General features: G+C 37.8%; 1 protein-coding gene across 1 annotated transcript in view; it reads right to left on the reverse strand.

The window, feature by feature from the left end:
• Positions 1-16,346, reverse strand: part of ITGA8 (integrin subunit alpha 8) — a 111,355-nt gene that overhangs the window by 26,772 nt on the left and 68,237 nt on the right. The window contains exons 23-26 of the mRNA XM_061346111.1: positions 13,143-13,223; positions 7,761-7,866; positions 5,749-5,907; positions 192-317 (exon numbers count right to left, since the gene is read on the reverse strand). Coding sequence (XP_061202095.1) covers positions 192-317; positions 5,749-5,907; positions 7,761-7,866; positions 13,143-13,223 — 472 coding nt within the window. The remainder of the gene's footprint in view (positions 1-191; positions 318-5,748; positions 5,908-7,760; positions 7,867-13,142; positions 13,224-16,346) is intronic.

Raw genomic sequence — 16,346 nt, forward strand, 5'->3', positions numbered from 1 at the left:
AGCCCACCTCACAAGCATGTCGAGGTCCCTCTGGATGGCTTGGTGATATGTAATAAGCAGTATTTTAAACTTAGGGCTTAAAAATCACTTAGAATAATACTTAAAAATCAGTAAATAATTTGAAGTCAAACCAACAGCCACCTTGATAAACTGTATGTGTATTCCCAGTTGATAGTATTTAGATAGCTCACCAATATTTTTGCAGAGTTTTTCCTGTAAGGTTCTGCCACTGTGACTTCCCTTCTCCTGATGTAATGAGAAATTGTGGAATTATATAAAAAAGCAGCAAGTTCAGGAGTGTCTTGTGGAATAGCAAACTGCAAGGAGAAAAAAAAAATGTGAACGCTAATGACATACTCATGCAATGATTCTAACAGATTTGTTCTCTTCTCAGAGGTCTTGAATTTTGGATTAGCACTGTTTTTTCAATTTAACAGCACAGCCATGAGAATATGCTGTCTTCAGCTAGGAGTATGATGAGTAATAGCATAGCAAGATATTGCTCAGTCATAACAGATGACATTTTTTTCCACTTTTCACTGGTGTTAATTTCATTGCTGTACTTGATTTTGTTAGACTCTTTGGGCCAGATTCTGATCCCTATAACAGGATAAATTCAAAGCTGCTGCACACAAATCTCATCACTGGTTCAGATCAGAATCTGTCTATTGAAATACAAGGATTTTACCAGCTTCAGAACATAAAAGAAAACCTGAATTATAGCACTACAACTTTTGATCATTATTTTTTACAGATTTCTTTTGGTAACAACTCAAATTTGTATAATGCAACAGTTTGTTCTTTTTTTATTCTCATATTAAATGTATTCTCTTCAGCATTTCTGTTATCTGTTTAAAAGCTATATTTATTGTTGGCAGTTTGTCTAATTTATACACAGAGCATTTATGGCTTCTTTCAAGAAGCCTCAGAGAACACCTGGAACAGAGTTGTTATGAGGGAAAGATAAATCGTAATTCATAACAATCAAGTCATGTAAAATCACAACAAAACATATGAGTAAATTTGCAATAAGATCTCAACAGGAATTCACCTAAACATAGATGAGACTATTCTTTAAGGGCATCAGATTATAAAGAGCTGCACCAGATCCATCTTATCAGTATGTTTAACCTCTGAACATAAAACATCTTAAATTCCTGAAGAAAATTATCATAATTGCTAAGAAATGTTGTACATGAGAGGTAAGAGAATAGCTATAAACACACAACACCTTCCACACACTAATGCTGTGTAGTACGAGATTTGGAAAATCTGTACTGTTCATCTGATTAAAATTATGAGGTTGAAGAAGGAACCGTTTTGATATTCTCTGAGACTTTCAGTCAAAAGCATCCAACAAAGTGAATGATACTAGAATTTATTAACTGATGAAAACCCCTTAAGCAAGAATAAGATGTTTTTTTTTCTGTTGCTTAATTAGGTTAACATTGTCTTTTTGCAATAAGGGAATTGTTAAATAGCTAGTAAATCTCTTCCTTTCAATGTGATAACATGTGGGAATTATCTTTCCAGGATTCTTTCAGCAGCACATATACACTTCTTTAATGATGACAAATTAAAAGAACCACAATATATTATCTCACGCCTTTGAAGAAGCCCTCAATATGTGAACACAACTGGTGCATATGTAGTCCATTTGAACACTAGATGTTTTCTGTGTAAGTCTTTTTTTTATACATATATATAGATCCTAGTCAATCCTGTTAATGGATGCACCTGACCCATGTGCTGGATTTTAGCTGCTATTTTTCTGCTCCCCAACAGATACCTCACTCATGGTACTGCAGTGCTCAGCTACTGAGAACGTGCCATGTGTGTCACCTTGTATTGTCTACCATAGTTAGAAACCACTGCCTATACATCTGGTATTTGTAGGCACAGGCTCCGTAGAACTACTTTTTCCCATCAGGCTGGGGAAAAAAACAAAACTCTTCAGAAATATTGGCTCAGGCCAAAAGTCCATCTTCTCATCAGCACTGCCTTTAAACAGGTGTGGAAGGAAGATTTCATTCATACATTCAGGAACAGGACATTCATACACAATGCTCTCTCTTAGTAACTTTCAGCTTCCAAATGTTTTCAGTTTAGGGACTTCCTGATCTGCATGATTTTTTTTGTTCATTTATTAATCTTCACTGGTCTTCTCGTTTGCAAATTTGTCCAGTTTCCTTTTAAAACCATGTAAACTTTTAACCCTGACTACTTCATAGAATCATAGAATAGTTAGGGTTGGAAAGGACCCGAAGATCGTCAAGTTCCAACCCCTCTGCCATGGGCAGGGACACCTCGCTCTAAACCATATCACCCAAGGCCTCGTCCAACCTGGCCTTGAACACTGCCAGGGATGGAGCATTCACAACCTCCCTGGGCAACCCATTCCAGTGCCTCACCACCCTAACAGGAAAGAATTTCCTCCTTATATCCAATCTATCTTCCCCTGGCAACAAGTTCCAGATACCTAATAACTGCCACTATGAACTACCACTTCCTTTTGCTTGTTTTGAATCTGGCTTTACAGGCTTCATTTGATGCTCCAATTCCTGTACAGTGAACATGCTGCCTTCCTGTGCAGGAATAGGCAGAGCAGTCAATCCGAACCCACACTCCTCCCGCTACTTCTGATCTTGTGGATCACATTTCTGCATAGTCACCGCCTTTCTAGATTAAAGCACCCTAGTGTACTTAGTTCCTCTGTTCCTTATCTTTCATCAGTCCTTTCCCTACTCTTCACACCTTTTGCAAGACTCGTAATTTTATTATCGTTTTGCATAACTCAGTAGTGCCTTCAGAGAAAGATAAACTACATGAAAGTCCCTAAGTAAGAGTCATCCCATCTGTGCAGAGGTTTGATTTATCTTTTGGATGAAACAAAAAAACACAGAGGAAACCTTTCTACAAGACAAGAAATTCAGCAATGGGGAAGAAGGCAGTGCTCTAACTGAAACTGAACCATCTAAGTAATTTCAAAGGGGAAATGTGGAAGCACCCTAAGAGAGCCAGGCTCTGAAACCCAAGAGGAGCCATGCATATAGTGTCCTTAGACTTATTTGGGAATTTGAGCCAGCAATCCTGCTGTTTATACAAAACCTGAAGGAAGTTGTCTCTGTATCCTCTTCCCGTCTGAAGCAATAGATAAGCATGACATATTTGAAACCTGATTTGTGTATTCATGCTGTTCAGTGTTTTGAAAAACTGCAAATGAGGATGTTTAAATTCTTGCAATAATGATTGTGCATCTACAGCCGTATTCTACTAAGACAGATGGAGCAGTATTTCATTATTACAGGAAGATTTCTCACAAGCCTCATAAGGATTGAGTCTTGCTCACGTAACAGATGCAATCATTGACAAGGAGGAGAAGGAAGAGCAAACTAAAAAAAATAAAGCAATAATAACCATCAAAAATACATTGCCTGAAAATGTCATAAGAATTGTGGCACTATTCTACCTAGGAGCTCTGCCCTCCTGACAGTAATGCTCTCATCTCAGCTTCTTAATTGAAGCTTAGAGCACAGTGACTAGGGAGGGATGAAATCCTTTTCATGTACTTGCAACATGATCTGCTTTAATAATGTGTTTGGTAAACATCAATTTTTCTGTATTCTTGTAAGTATATATTACAGTTCTGTCTCTTGCAGCTCCTGTGGTTGTGTGCAATCCCCTTCACTCGAAAGATGTCTCTGCTTTAATCCACTGTACTAAACTCAAACTCCTCTTGGTATGCAAAAGACATATAGTACTTTTAGTATTTGGAACACAGCTCTCTCCTCAAGATGTTTAACAGGCTACTGGCTGAACTCGAGAAGTGTTGTTTACTCCAGAAGTGTCTGGAATCAGTTATGCTTAATAAATTGGATACCTTGTTTTTGATGGAATAATATGTAGAGCTCTGTTTTGCTAAATTTTCTGACTTGGAGCCAAACCAAGTTCTTTTGGGGGGATCTGCCATCACAAACATAGATCTTAAAACAGGCTTGTAGACACTTCTGTGTCAACATTTTAACTGAGGAGGCTGCTACTCGGCTTCCCCTTGTTACTGTTTCCTCCAAACTCTGAGATCTCCAGCTCTGCTACAAAATAAGAACCATGTCCATGGAAGGGGAAGCAATTTGGGCAGTATACAATACCTAAGAATAACACTTACGAAAAAATAGGCAGAGGAATTTTTTTCGCTGGTATAATTAAAATAATTACACAATCATTTCCAAGTAGAAAAACCAAAACCCTTTCATGTTGCTGACAGAGTTGTAACAATTATGAGTTAACACTGATTAAGCCGTAGAACAGTTGTAGATTATATGAAGGCTTTTACCAAGTGGCAGTACATGAAAACTTCAATTTATAGAGTATATGCAGAATGCAAAATTCCAGTTGATAGCTTCACTTCATGGGATATTGAAAGTATGCTCTTTGAAAAATTAAAATCATTAACACTTTAAGACAGGTAAAAAATACATACGCTTCTAAAATGACTCCCGTTCTACAGATTATACTGTCTCATACAATGCTGAGTTTAAACATAATATAAAATATCGCATATGATATTAAAACCTGTGGGGAGCCCACAGGGAAGCTCAGGGCTGGAGCGTTTGTCCTGCAGGGAGAGGACAAGGGACCCGTGCTTGTTCAGCCCAGAGGTGAGAATGCTTTGAGTGGACTGAAGTTGTCGAAGGGAGAAGGTTGTCACAAAAATGAAGCCAGGTTTTTCACAGAGGTGCCTGGTGGTATGATGACAGGCAATGGGGTAAGTGGAAACAACAGAAGTTCAGACAGTGTTGGGAAAAAACCTCTTCCCTGTAAGGGCAATCAAGAAGCATCAAAATTTGCCCAGAGAGGTTTTGCAGCCTCCATTCTTGTTTTTTTTAAAGACCAGATTGGATAAAGCCCTGAAGAATCCAGTCTGACCTTACAGCTGATCCTGCTTGAGTAGTATGTTGGATCAGAGTACTCCTAAGGTCCCTTCAAACCTGAATTAGCCTTTGATACTGAAAAAAACCAAATCACTATACAAATCATTTGTATCACCATGTAAATTGTATGTATTGGAATAAAAACCTAAAACTGTGCTACATCCTTTAAAATACTGCTACAAAACCTGGTGTCTGTCTGCTGTCTATTAAATAAACAGCTCCAAGAAGTTCAGTTTAATGATATGACATTATTGGGCTATAAAGGATTTTCCCCACTGCTAACAGGTGCAGATGTAAGACCTTTTGATAAACAAACCACTGATAGGCTGTATCACATTCAACTGAAAAGCTATGTGCATCCCTTGACATAACAAAGGTTTATGTCACCTTTGGGAGATCATCCACTGAGCACTTGATGTGCAGATGACTTTCTGAATTAATATACTCTTCAGGACACAAGAATTCTTAGGATTTCATGAGAGCTGAAATATTTTGTGTCAGATATTCAAAGCCATGTTATAAATGACCATCAAGGAAAACCCTGCAAATTTGTTTAAAAAACTATCTTGTATCTGTGGTACTGAATTGAAATACAAGTTTCTCCTGATAAGAAGAGAACAAAAACCAAATGCATACTGTGCAACACACCTGCCAAACTAGAAACATTATAGACTATCTATACCTTGCTTCTTACCCAGTTGAAATGGTCTCAGGGTAACTGAAAAAATCCACAAAAGCTTCATCCTATTGTGAACTGTAGGCAGAAAAAAATCAAGCAAAGTGCAGACAGGGATGGAAATAAAAGAGGCTGACTTACCTTTATTTGCATTGTATTAATAGGAGAGCTGGTTTGACAGTGCAATGGTCCATGTGTCTGAATATGAAGAATATAAAGAAGAAATTCTTCTCGACTGGACACAGGCCAACCGACATGGAGAACTGTATTGTTGATGGCACTTGGTCCTATGTTGTGCAGCTGCCAAACAAACATCATCAGTAATTTCCAAGGCAGTAAACAGCAACAAAAAATACAGCAACCACGACTTAGACATTTTCAATTCCTAGTGTTCACAGCCTTGAAGTACTTTGGGAAAGATGTGCAGGTTATTAATACAATTTTACTGATGGGCAATCTGTGGCAGATAGGGGAAAGGACCTCTCTACATTTGTTACAAAGCCAGTGGCAAATCTGGGAGAACAACCTTTCCTGTCTGAGTCAGTGTTCAAGAAATCCATCACCTTTCCCACTTTTTTCTACATATGAGAAAGCTGAAATTACCTAAAAAGGTACAAAAACCCCCAATCAAAATATACTAGCAAAATATACTATATAAATATATATACAACGAACCTTAACAGAACATTCTTGAAAACAGCTGAAACTTCAGGACATGAAATAATCGCATTTCAGGATGCAGGAACAGAAGGTATAGCAGAGCTTAAACTAATTTTTGTGGTTAAGAAAGAACTCTATTTTCAACACTTCTCGGTTCAAATTTCACCAAAAGAAAATAAGGAAGTAGTTTTCCTAAAGTAACATCCCCATACGTTATTCTTTGTGGGAAAATGAATAAAGATAGAAATAACAGAAATAAAAAAATCTGGGCTATTAAAAAGGTTTTGATAGATCAGTTTACAATTTGAAAATACCTGATGGCCACAGGAAACTTGGATATGTGTTAACACTGGGATGAGAGCTAAAGAAGCAGAGCACCATGAAGCTTTATTCAAAATTCCTAGAGATGTTGGGAACCTCCTTTTTTGAATGTGTAGAATTTTTGTGACTGATAAGCTTTACTTAGAACTGAATAAACCTCACTTGCAACCCTACATCTTCTCCAGTAAAGGGGTTTTGGGTGAGTGTTTGGCCTTTTTTATGCTTTGCTGATATCAATAAGCCATGAAAGTCATTTAATCACTGTAACTAATCACTGTAACTATTTTCAGGCATTTTTTAAAACACATTTGCAGTCACATATACAGTTCCACAAACAGCCCAAATGCTTGAGACAAGAAGTTTTGTCAGAGAATTTTCAGTTTAAAGAATCATGTGAAGAGGAGGAATTCACAAATAATATTTTGTATTTTACAGTCTAATTCATTACAGTTTTGTATTAGTCATGCAAATTGCAATCTTATACTGTTGATTAAGCTCAGTTGCTTATATTCTCTTGAGTGCTAGTTTGTGAATTATAACGTGAAGCACTCTGTTTTACACCCTATAATAGAAGTCATCCATCAGATTCCAAAGATAGTCTTTATTCCATGAGGTTTACTCAATGCACTTTTTTCTAACCTGAATGCTATTGTTTCAAATGAGGAATCAACCACAAAAAAAACAACAGTAGAAGGTAGAAATACATATACTTCAAACATTAAGAGTTATTTTCAACTGAGCATTTTCTGAAGAATGACATAACAAGTTACGTGTGTGTAAAGGGTTTTTTTCAGTTAGCTAAATATTACAGTAAACTTATTTTTTCCTGTGCTTTTAACACTCACAGCTTTTAATGAAAAACCTGTCAAATAACTGAAAATGTTTCTCATTGATTACAATGAGCCTCTAAGCACTCCTTTTAGTTATTGTCAAACACCCAAAATGTTTACAGATCCCTTAAATGTCAGTCTCCTAGCATAAACTAATATCTCCTTCACTAACACGAACAGATATCGGGGTTGGGAATTCTCAGATTAAATTTGGTCATGTACTAAAGTCAGAATGTTTACATTTGTGGCTTTATACATTTTCAGATAAAGAAAATAAACCAAATCCATTAGGATTTAAATGGTTGCAGCATGAGATCCTACGGCAACAAATATAAATCTTACCTCATAAATGTGTTCCACTAAAGGACCGAGTTCTTCTTCTTTTGTAGGTTCCTCTTTGGGTTCCCAGTTGTGAAGCGGCAAAATAATTGTTGGGGGGTGAGACACTCTGTAATATATAAAACAAGTAACTGTTTTCAGTGATGAGCTGTATTACTTTTAGAAAAAAGCCAAGATCATTACAGAAACCTGAGCCCTCAAGGGCATTTTATTTGGGCATGCCTATTAGAATTAGGTGAGGTGAACAATACAATGTTTCCATAAAGTACTATCCAGTCGTTAACAGACTACTGAGGGTGTGTGCATTTAGTTTCATACTTCCTCTAATGAATGGTCCTTTCCAGACAAGGGAGTGACTCTTAAAGAATGCAGTCCATCACACATTTACAGCATTCTCACTGATGAGGTATCTAAATATATTATCCACAAAACTAGAGTAATGATACATAATGTATTTTTTTCATTTCCATTTAAAGCCTGTATATGTTTGATGCTATGCATCTTCCTTCCCTGCAATACATTTTTAGATATTTAACTTCACTGACTCTAAATTCCATATAACCTCTGTTATTATTCCTTTTAAAACCCTTTCAAAGTAATCTATCTCATTTTACAAGCAGAAACTCATGTTTCAATAAATTGAATTAAGAACTAGAGCCTGAAATAGTGCTTCAGGCTTCCCATTTGCCTTGCAAATGAAGTAGCAGCTAAGGCATTCCCTGGAAAACTATTGCAACTCACAACACAAAAATCAAACATAAATGAACAGTGACTTAATATTTGACATCTTTCTTTCTGCCTGCTATTTTATTTTTCCTTTCCTTCTCTGTCTGACCTCAAGAAAGGACCAAGTGTCTCATGTTAACAATTCTATTTGAACCACAAGAATTTTCTTTCCCATAAAAATGGAAAGGTCCTTGGAGGGGTCCCATTCAGGTGCCAAATTTAACCTTATTCATTTATTGTGAAGTTGGGAAATCAGATCCCAATAATTTCTTTTAGCATGGTAGGTGAGTTCTGGCACAGAAGTCTGCCATTTGCTAGTACTGAAAGTAACTCTTGGTGCTAAAACGGTAAGAATTACCCTTTCTTTACAAGGCTCAACTCAACCAGCATTGTTTTGCTGGTTTCCAGAATCTTTAATTGAAAGAAAAGCTGTAAAATTTCAATGTTTGTTCTGCCAAAGCTGAAAGTTTGCTGATGGAAAACTTTAAAAAAAAAAAAAGAATTGCTAATGAGGGTTTTTGTTGTTTTGTTCCCAGCGTATAACATTTACCTAAAATGGACTTCTGTCCACCAATATTAATTCACTTTCCCTTGAGTCTCAACAGAGAAAGCACCACTGCAGATTGCTCCTTGAAGTAAAGAACAGAAGACTAGATGGTTTGGTTGCAAACACTGACGTCTTAAAATATTTCAGGAAGAAACAAACTGTTCTTGCTTCCAGCTTTTATGTCATATGCACTGAATGAAATGTGTTATAGAAATGTTTGTAAAGACTACAGCTTCTCAAAGCAGCAAGGGGTCTCACAGAAGAACAACTTAATACAATCCAGCCGAAGTACAACTCTTCGTGAAATTTAGGGTATCTTAGAGTATCCTGCTAACTCTAGATACTTTCTCAGACTTCAAAATACCATCAGTTTGTACTAACAAGTAATCTACAAACCAAGCCAAATAATAAAGGAAGTGAAACATACTCATTATAAGGTAATTTGTGATAAGGTACTAAGCCTACTTAGCTTGTTACATTTCACAAAACGATTTGAATTATTAATTGTTGTTGGAGAACAGGAACTTTCATGTGTTGTTACAAAAGCCAAGACATAGAGAACCTTAAGCTATTGCAAAAATTTGCAAATCATAAACTCCACAGACAAAAAGAATCAGGAATGGGGCTTCAAAACCCAGTGTTTCCTATTACACTGCCTGTGCATTATTTTTCTTATCCACAGAATTACAAAATGCAAAGTGTAAATGTAGACATTCAATTGAAATGATTATAAAGTATATAACAACATTTACTTAAAGTAATTTTCTAGTTATTTTGATGACCTCTGCTACTGACATGAAAGTAGCAAAATCAGGACAAATAAAATGAAATCCTCTCTTTTGATTTTTCATATTGCATGTAACTGAGAATATTGTTAACATTTGAATGACTTTTAGACAATAATTTTTCCTAGTCTTTTAGGTGACAATAATAAGTCAAACAAGGCCACTGAAAAACAAGATAAAAGAAAGTATATTCTACAGAAAATGCTTATGTGGGTTATGCAATAAGAATTCTGCCAGCCACAAACTTTCCCAGTCCAAATTACTTCCTGTATCCCCCATTCCTCTAGTACTATTTCAAAAGTAGGAAATAACAATTATAATACTCTTGTATTTTTATAGGAAAAAAAGATCAGCAGAATAATCAAATCTTAGTTAACAGAGCAACTGCTCATTGAATGAACTGTCTAATGAGTCACCCTAAATTTCTTTTGAACAGGATACTGAAGAAGACTTCTTCCTTTCTGATAGATGCAGTATTTGCTTGGGTCCACTGTGAAAGTATATATGCAGGTATACATACCCACGGTTTGATAACGACTTACTTTTCTTCAGTAGAATGTACAATGTTTCCAGTATCACTTTGTGCAACTGTGTAGAGCAGTAGGGAAACCAATGCAAAGTATTTTCTCGTCCAAACGTGGACACAGTCTCCCTTTTATTTTTATCTAGGAAATTGTGAGCAAATAGTTCCCTTGGAGCTGTATGCTTTAACATCACTGAGTAATTAGCAAAATCTGTCAACAAAGCATTTGGGAATTTTCCTTTGTACATGCATGCTACAGTTAATAAGAAAATTAAAAGACTTAAGAGGAAAGGAACTGGAAGTCATTCAGTTTAATAATACCTCTGTATTTAATGACCTGTTTCTTAGCACTGCAGGCAACAATTCAAACCACTTTTTCCACTTGTGGGCATGCTCTTTTTAAGAACGTAGGATGTTTTGGTCATTTCATTCATCTATTTACCTATTGCAGAACTTTTCATTAAAAACAATTCACTGTAGCAGAGAGACAAAATGATGGAACCGAAAGTTTCTCCAAAGTTTGCAAAGAATACAAAAAGGTTGCAAGATTTTTCTACTAAAGTGATGACCCACCTCACTGACAGAAACCCCACAACAAACCAAACCACAAAACCAGAATCCACAGCACTGGAAGCAGCTCTTACTGAGAAGTCTTGTGTATGTATCCATAACCATTTCACTGATGCACTGAAACTCCAGGAAGTCCTTAACCTGGGCATCCACACATGGCAACATCTAGCTGGCTCCTAGCATTCTCTCACACAACTGCAGCCCATCAGCTAACCCCTATGATTCCTATTTCCTCAGCCTCTACTTCTCTTTCTGCATTATCTTCCCACTCGTTTTGTATTTTTCACCTCTTTTCCTATGCAGCTCCTTTCTCTAGATCACCACTAACTATGGAAAGTGAAATAATACTCTCGTTTCTGTTTGTTAAACATATCATCTTTCAACTGCTCCTTTTCAGAAATACAAGCATTAACAGTCTTTGAGTGACAGTCCTCTTTTTTCCCCACCTAACTCTAGCCTTAGTGTTAGCCTTCTTAACCTGGAAAACACTGACAAAAATGTGATGAAAAATACTTTCAAAATCTCCCTGGTTTAGATTGAGTATTAGAGCAGAAAACACGGTCTCTGTGATCTGCAAAATAACTTGACCCTTCTCACGAGAGGTAGTCAAAGTTTTGTTTTAGAAGTGATAATTATAAATGGATTTTTTATAAATCCGTGAGAACATTAATGCATTTTTTTTTACACCAAATGTAGCCCATTGAAGTGCATAATGTAAGAGACATCTACCCCTCTCGCATCAACCAGCCTCATGGCCTGACTGTAGGAGTGAAGCTGGGCCGTGTACCCCCCTTCTTCCCTCGCAAAGCTGAGAATGGTTAACGTCCAGAGCTGTAGTTTGAGAAAAGGAGATGTAGGTAACCTGAGATCCCAGACAAAAAGCATTTTGGGCAAATATTTACTTTAAAAGCACATCCTGCTGACTTCCTCCAGGATGCCAGAATAAAAGTCTAGTTCCAAGATTTTACAGGGTAGGCTGAAATTCATGGAATCATAGAATTATAGAATTGTTTAGGTTGGAAAGGAACTTTAAGATCATTGAATACAACCATTAACTTAGCACTACCAAGGCCACCACTAAACCGTGTCCCTAAGTGCCAGATCTGCATGTCTTTTAAATATCTCCAGGGATGGTGATTCAACCACTTCCCTGGGCAGCCTGTTCCAATGCTTGACAACCCTTTCAGTGAAGAAGTTTTCTTCCTAATATCCAACCTAAACCTTTCCTAAGGTCCCCCCTGAGCCTCCTTTTCTCCAGGCTAACCAACACCAGTTCCCTCAGCTGCTCCTCGTAAGACTTGTGCTCCAGACCCTTCACCAGTTTTTGATGCCCTTCTCTGGATTCTCCCCAGCACCTCAGTGTCTTTCTCCTAGTGAGGGCCCCAGAACTGAACACAGTATTCAAGGTGCAGCTTCACCAGTGCCGAGTACAGGAGGATGATCACTTCCCTAGTCCTGCTGGCCACACTGTTTCTGATGCAAGCCAGGATGCTCTTGGCTTTCTTGGCCACCTGGGCACAAGCTGGCTCCTGTTCAGCTGGCAGTTATCACCTTATGCATTTTATAGTTTCTGAAACCAAGCTGTATGTGAGAATAGAGATAGAAATCATATCCTGTGCTTGTCCAGTTTTGGCATCCTATGTGTCAGTGGACAGGCACCTGTTTCAGACAGAATTTAAGAAGCCTACAGCAGTAGCTGACTGACCTCTTGTCACAGCTCATTCCTTTTTAATCCTTTCTCCAAAGGCCTCACCCTACTCCCTATTACTATATACCTTGCTATAACGCGTTTCATCCTTTCATGCATAAAAGCAGAAGATTCTGCTTTGGTATTCAGAATTAAGCTCCTAAGCAGACTTACACATATGAACAGGTATTTTGCATGAGCAACTTCAATACATAATTTGAATTCTCAGATAAAATGTTGGCTCTGTCTGGTGTTATGACTCTGTGGGATTCTATAGCATACTGCACTTGCACAGATACTCAGTAAATTTATTGGAGTCCATGTGAGTACTCTAGCCCCACATAACCTGGTAAATCCTTCGTAGCCCCATCCCACAAGTCTAGTAGGGATGGCACTCCCTGGGAATTCTCAGACGTTCTGGATGGATAAGGTGTTTGAGATTATAATGTGCCAAAAGATTCACTACATGAGATTATTCCATGTGGAAAGATTTAATAAAAAAAAAAATAGTTGCTACTGTTATGAATTGATATTATTAAATACTTACCCTCTGATCTGTACTTGAGCTGCAGCACTGATGTTGATATGGAGGTTAACTAAATTGCTGGTGGGATTAATCTTGTTAGAACTGTAAACAAGGGTTGAAAAAGGTTAATTCACAGAACTCTAGAATGTTATAAATACAACACTGAATATCACAAGGCCTACAGTTAGGAAGCAATGCCACTGGACATATTACAGCATTGGCTTGTTATCACCACTTTTCAGTTATGTAGGACACTGGTATTTCACTTTGATACTATTTGAGCTCATCACATGTTTAATAATCAACTCAAGCCTCCTTTGAAGAATCCTATGCGTGAATATGATGTAAATTTATTTAGCTCAGAATATCATGTAAATTCCTTGTTCAACTTGGCTATCTGTATGGATAGGAGTATCTTAATAGCATACAAGGGTGTTTCATGCATTAGAAGAAGGCAAATGTTAGCAAACAAGATAGGCTTTGTAATGAAAAATATTTGATCTTATGACTCTCCAAACTTGTGACTTCTGCATGACAGTCTTTGAAGAAAAAGAACCAAAATAAACTGTTTCTTTACCTTTACTTTCTCTCCTCCTCTATTCAGAGAGTGTTTACAGTCTTAATCCCACTTAACAGTGAAAAGATCTCTATGTACAAAGCCTAGTGCTCTTACTCATTTTGTTGCCTTATTGCAAATTCTTAAAGGTATTTTCTCTTACTTCAAAAGGCCATCTCTATGACTATAGCCTATTCCTATAAAGAAAGTTTTCCAGGTTCATATTCATGAAGATAGTGAAAATAAATAATTACAGATCAAAAATTTATTTAATTATGGGATTAATGATCCGAAATTTGGAGGTATTTTTCCAAGCAAGTATGGAAGTACTTCCTTGCTTCATGCAGACCAAGTTTCTGTTGCTGTCACAGTTTACTGTTATCACATCTGGGTAGCATCAGTCAAATGGAAACATTCAGAGGAGGCTAGCATTCCCAGAGACTGACTCCTGAGGAGTAAAGGGCAACACTACTTTGATCCAGGCTTTCTGGTTACAGATTGCTAAAATTAGCAGCAGCTCTAATTTGTCTGTAAACTAACATAGATTCCCCTCAAATATAATTTGAACTTTTGATATAATCCTCTATATGCATTGCTTTGAGTACAAAAATACAAAAGTTGCTTTAAGGATAAAAATGACTATACCATGTATTTGTTAGAACAAACTGCTCTCCAATTTGTATAATGGGGCTATTTTCCACAGAATTAAAATACAGATTTTGATCATATATATTACACATTCAAAACTTGTTTGTAGTTTATGATATTTTGTAGAGAATAGTTTTAATAAAAGTGCAGGACATCTCCCTTCTTTAAGGGGAATAAAAACAGCATAGCAAAATCCACACCAGGAAAATAATCAGATTTCAAGACACTACTCAGCCTCTTGTTTATTTCCTTTTGTCGTGGTTTAAGTGCAGTCAGTAACTCAGACCCACACAGACCGCTCGCTCACTCCTGCCCCCCTTCCTCCCCCCCAGCTCCCGGAGGGATGGGGAGGAGAATCAGAAGAATGTAACTCCCACAGGTTGAGATAAGAACAGCCCAGTAACTAAGGTATAACACAACCACTACTGCTGCCACCAATAATAGTAATGATAAGGGAAATAACAAGGGAAGAGAATACAACTGCTCACTACTCGCCAACCGATACCCAGCCTGACCAAGCAGTGAAGTTGCCCTTCCAGGTAACTCTCAGTTACACCCTGGGCATGACGTGCTGTGGTATGGAATACCTCTTTGGTCAGTTTGGGTCAGGTGTCCTGTCTCTGCTTCCTCCCGGCTTCCCCTCCTCCCTGGCAGAGCATGAGGCTCAGAAAGTCCTTGGTCAGGCTGAACATTTGAGCAGTAACTAAAAACATCGGTGTAACCAGTGTTCCCAGGCTGAAAATCAAAACCACAGCACTGCACCAGCTACTAAGAAGGAGAGAAAATGACTGCTACTGCTGAACCCAGGACATCTTCAAGGAATGAGCTTCAGTCTTGCAAACCAAAATATTTATTTTCCACTTTATGTTTTGAAGCAAATTAAAGGTCTTCCTTTTGAATAACTTGGACCAGGACACAAATTCAGACATCACTTCTGCTTCCCTTTCCTTCCATTTAGGTAATTTCCTGTTTCTGCCTTACGGATTTTTGTTTCCTTTTTCTTTTAAGATTGTTTTACCTGTTCACTAAGGACACAGATATGCACAAACTGCAGTGGTGCTTGAGAACGAATGTACAAAGCAGTGAGTTTTAACTGCATTGTACATTTTTTATGAGAAAAGTTCTACTTTTCTTTCTTTTTTTTTTTTTTTTTTTAAGTAAAAACACTGGTGTGTCCGTCACCATTTTGATACCAGTTTGTGAAAACTGTCCTTTTTGGTCGCCCAACATATTTCCTCCCTTTACATTTTAGTGAGTCACACTCATGGAGAAGCATGAGATGTTGCTATTTCCTGAAGTTCAGACTTACTCCTTAGTACAGCTTTCTCACTTTTTCTACAAAAGTGACCTACCCTCAACTCTTATTATCTGGACAAATCTAGCTACTCAAAAATCTTTGAGTGTCTTCAGTTTCATAGTATGAAAAGGGTAGCGACAAGAGCCTCCAATACCCATTTAAAACTGTATTGCTTGCATTAATGCCCTGACAGTGAACAGTGGTATGGACATGGGACCTGAAAGCTAGATACAGAAGCATAGAATCATAGAATAGGTAGGGTTGGAAAGGACCTTAAGATCATCAAGTTCCAACCGCCCTGCCATAAGCAGGGACACCTCACACTAAACCATGCCACCCAAGGGTTTGTCCAGCCTGGCCTTGAACACTGCCAGGGATGGAGCATTCACAACCTCCCTGGGCAACCCATTCCAGTGCCTCACCACCCTTACATTAAAGAATTTCTTCCTTATAGCCAATCTAAACTTCCCCTGTTTAAGTTTTAACCTGTTACCCCTTGTCCTGTCACTACAGTGCCTAATGAAGAATCCCTCCCCAGCATCACTATAGCCCCCCTTCAGATACTCCTATCTTGTTTCTTTCTCTGGAAGAGTGCATACATGATCTCCAGCTCACCAGCCAGACCCCTGGAGAGGGCTGAGGCCTGACACAGCACCTCATTGTCTTCTGTGGCACTGTTGTGCTGTTTCTGAGTTCCTGCACTTCCCTTCCTTCAAGGGTTACA

Source organism: Neopsephotus bourkii, unplaced genomic scaffold (assembly GCF_033783945.1).
Source record: "Neopsephotus bourkii isolate Nb327-2 ecotype Australia unplaced genomic scaffold, CSIRO-AGI_Nbou_v1 NB_257, whole genome shotgun sequence".
NCBI classification, from domain to species: domain Eukaryota; kingdom Metazoa; phylum Chordata; class Aves; order Psittaciformes; family Psittacidae; genus Neopsephotus; species Neopsephotus bourkii.